Genomic DNA, 13,405 nt, shown 5'->3' with positions numbered 1-13,405 from the left:
GGCTTTGGGGCGGGCGCTCCGAGGCTAGGGGGAAGGAGAAGGGATCAGGAGCGGGAGCTGAGGGGAGGGAGAGGCCGGTCCGGGTCTGGCCGCTGCCGCTGCTCGCCGGAGGTCTCCAGGCCGCGCTGCGGCTCCGTCCTCGGTTCCTGGGCACCGTCTGCGAGGCTCCGCCGGGCCAGCGTGGGAGAGCCGCGGGCGGCGGCCGCCGCATCATGTCAGCCAAGGACGAGAGGGCCAGGGAGATCCTGAAGGGCTTCAAACTGTATCCGCCCGGGAGTGGGGCGGGGCGGGGCCGGGAGGACTCGGGGGGCGGCCGCCGGCGGAGGAGACGGGCCGGGGGCGGGGGCCGCGCCTGCTGGGCTCGGGACGGGAGCGCTGCGGGAGGGGACGGAGGGGACCGAGGGAACGGCGTCCCGGTCCCCCCGGCGGGACCGGGTACTGGAGGCGGGGCAGGGGGCGTCCTGAGGGAGGAAGGAGACGTTGCCGGGAGCCGGGGGCTGGAGTGGAGGAGCCCCTGTCCGAATTGGGCTGGGAGACGCGGCGGGCGTCGGAAACGCGTGGCGGTGAGGCCGGCTTGGGTCCGAGCCTCGGCCCGCGCCCGGAGGCCAGAAGGGGGGCTGCGGCCCGCAGGGAGGGCCGAGGGGCGCGGGGGGCTGGCCTCGCAGCCCTGCAGCCCGTTTGGCGGGAAGGCCCCGGGGGAGCAGGGAAAAGTGACTCGGAGCGAGTGACCTTGGGTGGGACAAATGCAAATGCTTGTGCTGAACTCTCCCGGGTTCCCCCGTCCCCCCCTCTACGCCACCCCCTCCTTGTTTCCACAACTTCTCTGCCTCACTTGTGGCTCCTTCCAGGGCTGGAGCAGAGAGGAAGGTGGGCCAAGAGAAGCCCGGGATCCACCTCATCTTAACACTCTCTTGGCCTTGTGAGGCACTGGATGGTGGCAGCTTCTCTCTCAGCCTTTCACTTTTCTGTCCAGCGAAGTGAGGACCCTGCACTCGAGCGTGAGATGCCTTGAGGTGTTTTGGTTTTGCACCGGGACTCCTGGCAAAGGTATCTGCGCGCTCGCGTTTGTGAGGTTCACGCGGAGACCAGGTGGAGCTGTCCAGCAATTATTTGATTACTTTGGGGACACGGTAGGATTTAGCAGGATCTAGAAATCATTGCCCCAGGCCTGGCCTGTTGTGGTGCCGCTTGTGCAACCTTCTTTCTCTCTTTAACGTATTAGGAAGCCTCGTGTTTATTTTTTTTTTTAATTTTTATTTTATTTATGATAGAGAGAGAGAGAGAGAGGCAGAGACATAGGCAGAGGGAGAAGCAGGCTCCCTGCACCGGGAGCCTGACGTGGGATTTGATCCCGGGTCTCCAGGATCGCGCCCTGGGCCAAAGGCAGGCGCCAAACCGCTGCGCCACCCAGGGATCCCAGGAAGCCTCGTGTTTAAATGGAGTGTCTGTCTGTGACCATAGGATGCGGATGAAAAATAGGCAAACCTGGACATTCCAATTTCACATTTTCCTGCTGAGCTTAAATCTCTTTTTACATCCCGTGCGTACAAAATGGAACGTTCTCAAATTCTTCTCTCCGTGAAGTTGTAGTCATCACTTTAGGTCTCCCCCCACCCCCCCAAAGGAGATTTAGTGAAGCACTGTTCTCTGAGCTGCCTTTGTGTTTTCACGATGCCCATTTCACCGCTGGAAATTTTAATTGCTTTTCACAGTCAGAAAGCAAGTTGGTAGTAAATTTTAGAACCCAAAATGCAACAACAACAACAACAACAACAACAACAAAGTTACAGGACATTTTAGATATACAAATGAAAAGTTTCAAATGGAAGCTGATCTGCTATGCTTCTTTTGAAAAAAAAAACGGAAGGCATTATACACTAGGCATAAGGTCATTCGTGGTAAAGTTTAGTAAAAGCCTCTTTTTATAGCTTCGTGTACCTTTCGGTGTCTTTTTTCATAATGGCACCTATAAGTAAATAGGGATGGCTGAAGTCTTAGAAAAGCTGTGACATGGATTTTATTTTTCCCCTAAGTAATTTGTATTGTTAGTTACATGTATACTGTAGATAGTAAAATCAGAGACTGGGGAATTGAGAGATTTCAGAAGCAACGTTTTTGGTCCAATTGGAATTAACATACTGCTGAAAACAAGAAAGAATCTTTTTAATGGTTTTCAGACAAAGAAACTTCTTACCTCAGTCTGGGCTCTTGAAGCTGTTGAGAAAGAGGTTAAGGGACACATGTGGAAAAGAGTAGAAATCATCATCAGGTGAATTAACCAGTTCAATGATGACGTTAGTGTATTAAGAAACAGGCTTTCAGAGAAGGTTTGACCTGAGCTGATTAAATCTCAAGGGAAGCAGCCGCATAAAAAAGTTAGCATGGGAGCAAGAGGATGCTCATCCTCTGGTAGCCTTTATTGACATCTGAGGATTAAGAGAGAAAGGAAAGGAGTTCTAGAATTTGCTACTACCTTCAGGAAAACACAATCTTTTAGTAAAACAAACTGCTTATTGTCCACCTTTTTTATTGGGTAAATTGTTTTTCTGAACTTTCATTGAATCTGTTTCTGTAAGAGTTTTTTTCTACCAAAAGAAAGCACCATTAGAGTCTCCTACCAGCGATGTTGACAGTGCTCAGTTCCACATTGACTCTGTCTTTTATATTTTTGCCAATTTAGACAAGTGATACCTTATTTTAATTTGTATTTCCCTGGATATCTAGATCCCTGGACAGGTAATAGAGCATAGTGGTTAAGAAGAATTCTGGACTGTAGAGCTGTTCTGTGTTGGAATCCCAGCCCTACACTCTTGGTTGTCCCTGAGCAACTCATTTAACCTCAGCCTCAATTTCCTCATCTGTAAATGGGGTTAAAAATAGTACTTATCTCATAGGGTTGTTATGAAGATTGAATGAGTTGATAGCTGAAGCATTTAGAAAAGCACCTGATGCCTAGTAAACATTATATATTAGCTCTTATTATTGTTAGAGAAGTTGCAAAATCTTCTGTTTGGCAGTTCCTTTTCTGTGAATCACTTGTTGATTTTGTTTTTTGCCCATTTTACTATTGAATTTTTTACTTACTGGTTTGTGTGTGTGCCTTAATATCATTTGCCTGTTCTGTATGTTGCAAATATTTTCCATCAATATATTGTTCATCTCCTTTTTAGTTGAACAAATTTTATTTATTTATTTATTTATTTATTTATTTATTTATTTATTTTTAAGGATGTTATATTGAGAGAGAGCATGAGCATGAGGGAAGGCCAGAGGGAGAGGGACTTCATCCCAGGACTCTGAAGACAGATGCTTAACTGACTGAGTCACCCAGGCCACCCTGTTGAACAAATTTTAAATTATCATTTCAAATTCATCAGCATTTTCCATATGGCTTCTGCATTTTGTGTCTTAAAGATTTATTTCTTTTTTTGAGAGAGAGAGGGCACATGGGCATGCACATTCTCCACACACACATGGAATCAGGTGGAGGGGCAGAGAGAGAGAGGGAGAGGGAGAGAATCTCAAGCAGACTGGCTGATGCAAAGCACAAGATGGAGCTCAGTACCACCTTGAGATCATGACCTTAGCCAAAATCAGGAGTCCCCGATGCTAAAGCAACTGAGCCACCCAGGTACTCCTGTATTTTGTGTCTTAAGAAGACCTTCCTGACCTTGGGCAAGTCATTCAACTCCCTTTCCATCCATTTCTTTAATATTCAAATGGATAAAAATCATAGTATCTACTACATAGGTTTGCAATACAGATTAAATGAATTGTTATAACTAAATAAAACTAGACCTTCCTTATCCTAAAATTAAATATTCTATGTTTTCATTTCCACCTGAAATGTTTTTACACAAATGATATGTGGTAGAAATCTAACTTCTTGTGCTGTTTTAAAATGGTATTTGGGGCAGCCCTGGTGGCTTAACTGTTTAGCGCTGCCTTCAGCCCAAGGCGTGATCCTGGGGACTGGAGATCCAGTCCCACATCAGGCTCCTTGCATGGGGCCTGCTTCCCCCTCTGCCTGTGTCTGTGCGCCCCCCCCCCCCGCCCATCTCTCTCCCCATCTCTAATAAATAAATAAAATCTTTTTAAAAATAAAATAAAATGGTATTTATTTTTTCTGTTACATACTCTAGCCACCCAGAAATGACCTTTAAAAATCTTATTTATTCATGAGAGACACAGAGAGAGAGGCAGAGACACAGGCAGAGGGAGAAGCAGGCTCCATGCAGGGAGCCCGATGTGGGACTCAATCCCGAAACTCCGAGATCACGCACTGAGCTGAAGGCAAATGCTTAACCACTGAGCCACCCAGGCGTCCCACCTTTTTGATATTTTTTAATGTAGTCTTCCAGTGTAGCTAATGTATTTGCTTTTATAAAAATTAAATCATAAGCATTATTTCTTAACTTATTTTTTCCCTTAATAATAAGTTTACCATATTCATAATTTCCAAAGATAATTACTTTTCATTGCTTTCCATGACATAGATTTGTCACAGTCCTCTTACACAGTGTTCTAGTGTAGTCTGTATAATGCACTGTTTTGCGTATTCAAACTGCTCTTCCTTACCACAAATACAGTTGACGCTTGAACAAAACTGGTTTACATACAGGTCCACTGACAAGAATTTTTTCAGTAACTACAGTATAGAGTATGGTTTTACAGTATTGTAAATATGTTTTCTCTCATGATTTTCTTAATAACATTTTTCTTCCAACTTATTTTATTGTAAGAATCTGGTACATAGGGCAGCCCGGGTGGCTCAGCAGTTTAGCACAGCCTTCAGCCCAGGGTGTGATCTTGGAGACCCGGGATGGAGTCCCACATCGGGCTCCTTGCATGGGGCCTGCTTCTCCCTCTGCCTGTGTCTCTGCGTCTCTCTCTCTCTCTCTCTCTCATGAATAAATAGGTAAAATCTTTAAAAAAAAAAAAAGAATATGGTACATAATACATATATAAAATACAGGTTAATTGACTTTATATTAGTAAGTCTAGTCATCAATGGGTTATTAGTAAATAAGTTTTGGAGAAGTAAAAAATTAGACATTGATTTTCAACTGTGAGAATAGTTTTAATATATACATATTTAAAGCTATATACAGCTTTATTAATATCAAGAAACTGCAGGCTACCATAAGAAAAACTATGCTTTTATAATTTTATTATTTTACTCCATCTGGGATTTGCTTGAGTCTAAGGTATGAAGTAGTGATTTAACTTTTTCTCTGATGATTAGCTAATTGCCCCTATTTACTTATACTGCAGAAGTTAATATAATATCTAGAAAATAAATGACTGCCTACAGGGGCCCCTGACTGGCTCAGTTGGTAGAACATGTGGCTCTTAATCTCAGGGTTGTGAGTTCGAGCCCCATGTTGAGTGTAGAGATTTCTTAAAATCTTTAAGGAGCGCCTGGATGACTTAGTCAGTTAAGCATCAACTCTTGATTTTGGCTCAGGTCTTGATCTCAGAGTCATGAGATAAAGCTCCATGTCTGCTTAAGATTCTGCCTGCCCTGCCTCTCTCTCTCTCTCTCTCTCTCTCTCTCAAATAAATAAGTAAAACCTTTTAAAAATAAAAATAGGGATCCCTGGGTGGCGCAGCGGTTTGGCACCTGCCTTTGGCCCAGGGCACGATCTTGGAGACCTGGGATCGAATCCCACGTCGGGCTCTCAGTGCATGAAGCCTGCTTCTCCCTCTGCCTATGTCTCTGCCTCTCTCTCTCTCTCTCTCTTTCTCTCTTTCTGTGACTATCATAAATAAATAAAAATTTAAAATAAATAAATAAATAAAAATAAAAATAAATGACTGCCTACAAATCCATAAAATAAACGTTTGACTCAAAATGGACAAAGGATATGAACAAAGAGTTCACAGAAGAAAACTACAAATAGCCAATGAATAAACTTAAGAGATATTCAACCTTAATAGACTCTTTTTTTTCCCAATTAATTGACAAAAATTTTAAAGGTTGATAATAGGGGTCCCTGGTTGGCTAAGTCAGTAGAACATGTGACTCTTGATTTGAGGTTGTGAATTCCAGCTCCAAATGAGGCTTGAGCCTACTATAAATAATCAATAAAAATCGATTGATAACATTCAGTATTGGCAGCTGTTTGGGGGAAAGGGACACTTCACTTGCTGTGTGTGAATAGGTTTTATGGAGAAAGTTTATGTATAACTGCAGCAGAGCATAGAGCAGTAGTTAAGAGTGCAGTGGTTAAGAGTATGGACTCTGGGTTCGAACTTAGTGCCTCTACCATTGTTATCCTGGACAGAACATTCAAACTCTAAACCTCAGTGGCCATATAATTTCCTCAGAGTGTTTATGAGAATTACATGAGACTGTATGTAAAACCTGGCCCATAGTAAATAATAAATGTTAGCTATGTTATTGTTTGTTTTATTAGTAATTTTTAACATTATAACAATAACAGTGGTAATATTGCTGCAAAGCCAGTTTTTTTCTGAGATAAACCAGGGCCTTCGTACTGTATATTGTCTTACTGAGAAACTATAATACTTCTGTTTTGCCTCTTTGAGGAAATGGTTTAATTAATAAGCACTGATGTATGCCTAGTGTTTATCTTGTTTCTTAGGAACTAATTACATTTCAATTTATGACAACTTATCAGAAAAGAAACTAATTTGGCTCAGAAGGTTTCTAAAAGTACCTTTTATGTGTTCTTGCATTCCCTTTCCATAGTTTGGTCCTGGATCCCCCATATGCTCTTTCTCATAGCACCTTGATCTTTAACTTTACTTCCAGTCAAAAATAGTTGGCTTTAAATCTTCTGTTCACTTAGATTTCTTTATTAAAAATAGGAGACTGTTGAACTTTTCTTGAATGTCAGTATTCTCTAATAGATGTCTTGGCCAAGTATTAAAAATGAGTTTGAGGGATCCCTGGGTGGCGCAGCGGTTTGGCGCCTGCCTTTGGCCCAGGGCGCGATCCTGGAGACCCGGGATCGAATCCCACATCGGGCTCCCAGTGCATGGAGCCTGCTTCTCCCTCTGCCTGAGTCTCTGCCTCTCTCTCTCTCTCTCTCTGTGACTATCATAAATAAATAAAAATTAAAAAAAAAATAAATAAAAATAAAAATGAGTTTGAGGTTTATGATTTTCTAAAATACAGTTTTTGTTTATCAGCTCAAACTCTAGCAAAGCAGTCAAAACACAACACTCATAAAGCCAATGAACACTGTTGATCACAGATTGTACAGTAATAAACTTCGTGTAGTGTGTTCTCCAGGATGAGAAGTTATTATTGTTATCCTGAATATATTAAATGAAGGGATGTCCTATTTATCATGTTATTTTTTTTTTAAGATTTTATTTATTCATGAGAGACACACAGAGCGAGACACAGGCAGAGACACAGGCAGAGGGAGAAGCAGGCTCCATGCAGGGAGCCCAACATGGGACTCAACCCAGGGTCTCCAGTATCACACCCTAGGCCAAAGGCGGCGCTAAACTACTGAGCCACCCAGGCTGCCCGTTAATTTAAGATCTTTAAATGGGCATTCCTGCTTTCACATTTTGGGGAGGAGTTTGGAATATAATTAGATACAGTCTTCTTCAGATCTTCTAAATTTCTTTCAGGATTCTGTATATGGTTTATAGTGAAACATTATAGTAACTTCTGGAGAAATGGAACAGAACATGGTAAGACTCCCATGAAAAATTCTGCCTGTATTGTCACTGTATTCGATAAAGGACTAGCAGTGGTGCTGAGGTTTGGTAGTTCTAGATTCTTTTTTTTTTTTTTTTTTTTTTTAAGATTTTATTTATTCATGAGAGACACAGAGAGAAAGAGAGGCAGAGACACAGGCAGATGGAGAAGCAGGCTCCATGCAGGGAGCCTGACTTGGGACTTGATCCTGGGTCTCCAGGATCATACCCTGGGCTGAAGGCGGTGCAAAACTGCTGAGCCACCCGAGCTGCCCCAGTTCTAGGTTCTTACTAAGCTTGACCTCCCTTTAGATTCACAGGCCTCCCTTGTCAGAACTCTGCATCCTCAAATCCCTATGACAGAGGACTTGACTTCTAAATGTATAGACCTATCTCTATTCCTGAGCTTTAACACCGTTGAAAGGTAGTTTTGTGGGGTTTTTTAAGATTTGTTTATTTGTAAGAGAAACAGAGAGGCAGAGACACAGGAAGAAGGAGGAGAAGCAGGCTTCGTGCAGAGAGCTTGATGTGGGATTCAATCCCAGACCTCTGGGATCGCACCCTGAGCCAAAGGCAGACACTCAACCGCTGAGCCACCCAGGCGTCCCTGAAAGGTAGTGTAAAGGCCATCTAGAATAATCTCGTGGTTCCAACCATTACTTGAATACTAAAAACTCAAATTTTCAAGATTTTAAGAGTACCATTCTTTTTTTTTTTTTGCTTTTAACTTGATAATTTTGAGACCGAGAGGAAAAGCAAGTGTATTTTCTTACAGTCTAATATCCATAAAGATCTCAGTGATTGGCAAAGAAGTTAACAGTCCCACACATAAGGAACTTGTTTGATCTTCAATGAGGGGGTCATGTCTAAGTGCAGCTAGTCCAAAGGAGAGGCACTGGAAACTCAGGCATACAATAGTCCGAAAATGGTTAATGTTTGACCTGAAGAGGAAGAATTAAGCAAGGGTTGTCATGTGAGTGTTCTCTGCTAAAGTTTAAAAAACTGTTCTAAAGAGAAAAAATTAAATACATTCTATGTGGCTCTCAGAGAAGTACAAGACTCAAGAGTAGACATTCTAGGGGACAAAGTTTATTTAGCCCAGTTTCTAACAATTAGAGTTACCTGAAGAAAAAAAAAATCTTCCAGAAAGTATTTTAAGCAGCAAGTGGATGCACCTGTCCATCAAAAGTATTTCAGAGGGAAATTAGGTGTGCAGCAGATCAGGTGTTAGAGTAGATAATCTCCAGAAGGACTCAAATCCTTTTCCAACACAATTCTTTGATTCAGTGACAATCATTCTTAATTGACAATTCTTTTAGCAAGTGTTTTATTCAGATATGTACTACACCTAATATAGGCAAAACATTTTTTGTAATTTGATGTAATTAAAAGCAAGACATCAATTCCATTTTTTTAGATAACTGTTTTCTTAGATACTCAGTATTGATGAAGCATTCTGTTTCGTGCATTGTAGATCCACTGCTTCAGATCATGAGAGCAATTATTGTCTCTGAATTTAGATAAAGTCTAAAAAACTAAACTGATAACTCTAATAAAACTTTAAATATAGCCACAAGAAGAAAAGGGATGGCCTAATAATATGACATCCCTATAGTCTTTTTCAGTTTTTCAAAGTACTTTGATAAATTATTATATTATCACAACAACTCTACAACTCTGTATATTTCTTTTTTTTTTCAACTCTGTATATTTCTATCCTCACTTTATAAATGGAATATTAAGGATTGATGAGGTTATCCCTTAGATAAAGGCAGAACTTTAATTTAAACCTTAGTTTATCTTTCTGTATACTGTTGTTTTCTATAGTATACTATGATGCCTCTCTAGAGAATTTTTTTCTGTATTTTTTGAGTTTAAAAATGTTTCTCAGTGTATAAGTCACAGATTTCACCTGAAAATATTCTCTTCTTTTGTGGTCATATCTTCTATATCCTTCTTTGTTTTCCCTCAGTTCTCAGTTACAGAGAGCAAGGTTGGTTTATTTATTTATTTATTTATTTATTTATTTATTTATTTTTAAGCCATTGTGTGGTGGGATTGTGGGGATTTTTTTTTTTTTGTAAGATTTTATTTACTTATTCATGAGAGACAGAGAGAGAGGCAGAGACACAGGCAGAGGGAGAAGCAGACTCCACGCAGGGAGCCCAATGTGGGACTCGATCCGGGTCTCCAGGATCACGCCCTGGGCCGAAGGCGGGGCTAAACCGCTGAGCCACCCAGGCTGCCCAGAGAGCAAGGTTTAGCTTAGGATTAGAGTTACTTGAAAAAGCCATTTCCCAAAATTTTTAGCAGCATGTATTAGTATGTTGGAGCTGCTATACCAAAATACCACAGACTAGGTAACTTAGACAGTAGACATTTATTTTTCAATAGTTCAAAGGCTGGAAAGTCCAATAACAATATGTTGGTCTAATTTGGTTCCTGGAGGTGACTCTGTTCCTGTCTTGCAGATGGCCGCCTCCCCATGTCCTCACATGACAATTAGAAAATAGATAGGCAAATTGTAGGAGAGTCATAACTGTACCATGTGTGGCACTGCTACTCCAGTGACAGTTCTGCTTGGAAAGGATGGTTTGTGGACAGGTTGTGGCTAAATTTAAGACTTTTTTTTAAAGAAACAATCTGAGAATCTAACCTAGTCACTTTCGTCAAATAGAGGTGAGAAATTTAACTGTAAGCCTTTGCTTTTGAGGCATCTGTACAGAGTAAAGGCAAAGGAGCTCTGGCCTTTTGCTGCCACTTACTAGCTGTTCATTCAGATACTTGTTAGCAGGATGTGCAAGTGCCAGGTAAATTGAAAACCCAGTACAGGGATGCCTGGGTGGCTCAGTGGTTGAGCGTCTGCCTTTGGCTGAGGGCGTGATCCCAGGATCCGGGATCGAGTCCCGTATCGGGTTCCTTGCTTGCAGCCGGCTTCTCCCTCTACCTATGTCTCTGCCTAACTCTCTCTCTTTCTCTCACTGTCTCTCTTTCTCTTTCATGAATAAATAAATAAGATCTTTAAAAAAAATAAAAAATGATAAACCAGTTTTCATATCCAAAAAACTGTTATTGTATAAGGGAGAGAGAAAGAGACCATAACAATCAGAACACACTGTGATAAGTGCCTAAGTAGCATAATGTGCTTTGGAACCTCAGAGGAAGAATGACTACTGCTGGAGGTGTTATGGAAGATTTCAGAATTGTCATTGGAAAAGGATCTTGAGAGGTGATGAGTAGGTGTTGAGTAGTTTAATTTTCAAGACACTGGAGAGTCACAGAGGAAGGAAAATGACATGAAACATGTAGGAAGAAAGTATTTTGAGGGGATTTGGGATCAAGAATGAGGAGGAAGGAGGGTCAAAAGCAAGTCCTTGGAGTTGTTGGAAATTCTGTTCATTCACTCAATTTTTTTATTGAGAGTCCCTACCTTATAGATCGTTGATCTTTTTGGGAGTAGCCAACACTTGAGGAAACAATAATATGCCAGGATTAGAAAATGAGTAATAGATGAAATAAAGTCATCAAGAATAGCTTACTTTTTCAAGAAATCTGGTGATCTAGGAAAGCAGGGATCAGTGAAATAGCTTGAGTAGGTAGAGAGATCTTTATTAATGAATGAAAATCACTGGGGTGTCTGGCTGGCTCATTCAGTGAATTGTATGATTCTTAATGTTGGGATCATGAGTTTGAGCCCCATGTTGGGCATAGAGATTGCTTAATTTAAAAGAAAGAATGAAAATCACATATATAAGCTATTGACTTTGTGCAAGTTGCTTAACATCTGTAAAACAAGGAAAATGCTTGCATTGTCTCCTTTACAGAGAGATTCCGAAATTTGAGTGAAATAGTTATATGCCAACTCACTTTAAAAACCATAACTCGGGATCCCTGGGTGGCGCAGCGGTTTAGCGCCTGCCTTTGGCCCAGGGCGCGATCCTGGAGACCCGGGATCGAATCCCACATTGGGCTCCCAGTGCATGGAGCCTGCTTCTCCCTCTGCCTATGTCTCTGCCTCCCTCTCTCTCTCTCTGTGACTATTATAAATAAATAAAAATTAAAAAAAAAACCATAACTCTACAAATGTATTGTGCTTACTAGCATTATTTCAATTATTTATCTTTATTTTAAAGTTCAGGGTTGGTTTCTATTTTGCAAATTTATAGGCTTCATGTTCCAGGGTATTGATAAAGCCAGAGTTTTAGTGGTTCTTTTTTACTCCAGCTTACACATCTGAAGCCTTTTTTCACAATGCTGGGAAGTAGTAGCTGTTGGAGTGATAGCAAAGGAAGCCTTCTACATGAAAACACATGTCCCATTTGAAAACCAAAATCATCTCCAGCTTTGCTTTTTTTTTTTTAAGAGGATTCTAACTGAAGAAGTTGATTTCCGTCTCAGTGCTGTAGCATTTTTTAAAACTAGGTAAAATGCACAGATCTCTGAATGTGGCATTTGATAGGATTCCAAACAATATCCCTATGCCTCCAAATAACATAAGAAATAGTGACTGGAAAAAAAAAAAAGAAATAGTGACATGCATTTAGGAACACATCCTTGTATACAAGGAAGGGCCTTGTATTATCTCTATGGCTATGTTTGTTCTGGCTTGTTTCTGACCAGTTTCAGGCACATAATTATACACATCAGTAGAGTAACAGACCTATGAGAAGAAAAAAAGATTTCATTTGACTTTGCTGGTGAGAAGACCGTGTAAAGTTTCAAATAGTGATCTTTTTCTCATTACTAAATTACTTGCCTTCACTGTTTCCCAGGCCAGTTTGAATTTTGATTGTATGCTTTCCAAGCACAGTGCCTTTGCCAGGGCCAGAGTATTATTTCACAGGGGTATCATCACTGATTACAGTGCTGCATCTAATGTTTCAAAGATACTAAACCCTGGTTTCTCAGGGATCCATTTGTATTTTCCCACCTCATCCCCCATAAATAAGAAAAATACCACAGAGAAAATCACTAGGCGATTATTGGGCAGAGAAAGATGTGTTAGCTTCCATGAATTAGAATTGGTTCTCAAGAATGAGGATTCACACAGGATGCTCTCTATAACCAGTGCTAGTACAGGAAAAGCCTAGAAGGAGGGCTTTGAAAGAAATGATATTTCAGAATTAAAGAAGGTTTCGAGGTGCCTTGGTTGGCTCAGCCAGTAGAGCACACGACTCTGAACCTCAGTGTAGCGAGTTCAAGCCCCATGTTGGGTGTAGAGAGTACTTAAAAATTAGGGACGGCTGGGTGGCTCAGCGGTTGGGCGCCTGCCTTTGGCTCAGGTTGTGATCCCCAGATCCGGGATCGAGTCCCGCATCGGACTCCCTGCATGGAGCCTGTTTCTCCCTCTGCCTATGTCTCTGCCTCTCCTCTCAATCTGTGTCTCTCATGAATAAATAAATCTTTATTTTAAAAAATTTAATATTTTTTTAAATGAAGGTAGGAGTAAGAAAAGGAAATGAGTTCAGAAAGTGAGAAAGGAGGAGAGAGTTTGAGAGGGGAGAGATCATAAAAGCAGCGTGTTAAAAGAGAGCCAGAAGAAGAAAAAGAAAAGGCCACAACCCAAAACTAGGAAAGCAGAGCAAAGAAAGGCATTCCTTAAAAAAAAAAGAAAGAAAGAAAGAAAGAAAAAGAAAAAGAAAAGGCATTCCTGTGATGAAAATGCGTAGGATACCACCAAATAGAGACTCCCTTTGTTTATTGCTAGTCATTACAGCTGCTTCCA

The 13,405-nt window shown here is 41.3% G+C and overlaps 1 protein-coding gene and 1 long non-coding RNA gene across 2 annotated transcripts in view; both read left to right on the top strand.

Annotated features, from left to right (window-relative positions):
• Window positions 1-19: 19 nt before the first annotated feature.
• The window catches only part of PDE6D (phosphodiesterase 6D), a 53,831-nt gene continuing 40,445 nt past the window's right edge, over window positions 20-13,405 (top strand). Inside the window, exon 1 of the mRNA XM_077869221.1 lies at window positions 20-262. Coding sequence (XP_077725347.1) covers window positions 213-262 — 50 coding nt within the window. The 5' untranslated portion in view covers window positions 20-212. The remainder of the gene's footprint in view (window positions 263-13,405) is intronic.
• Window positions 394-13,322, top strand: LOC144296212 (uncharacterized). The gene is made up of 2 exons (XR_013363367.1): window positions 394-1,130; window positions 1,421-13,322. It is a non-coding gene; the product is annotated as an uncharacterized LOC144296212 (long non-coding RNA).

Source organism: Canis aureus, chromosome 24 (assembly GCF_053574225.1).
Source record: "Canis aureus isolate CA01 chromosome 24, VMU_Caureus_v.1.0, whole genome shotgun sequence".
NCBI lineage: Eukaryota > Metazoa > Chordata > Mammalia > Carnivora > Canidae > Canis > Canis aureus.
Note: the sequence above shows the minus strand (reverse complement) of the source record. Positions and strands in the feature narration are given on the sequence as shown.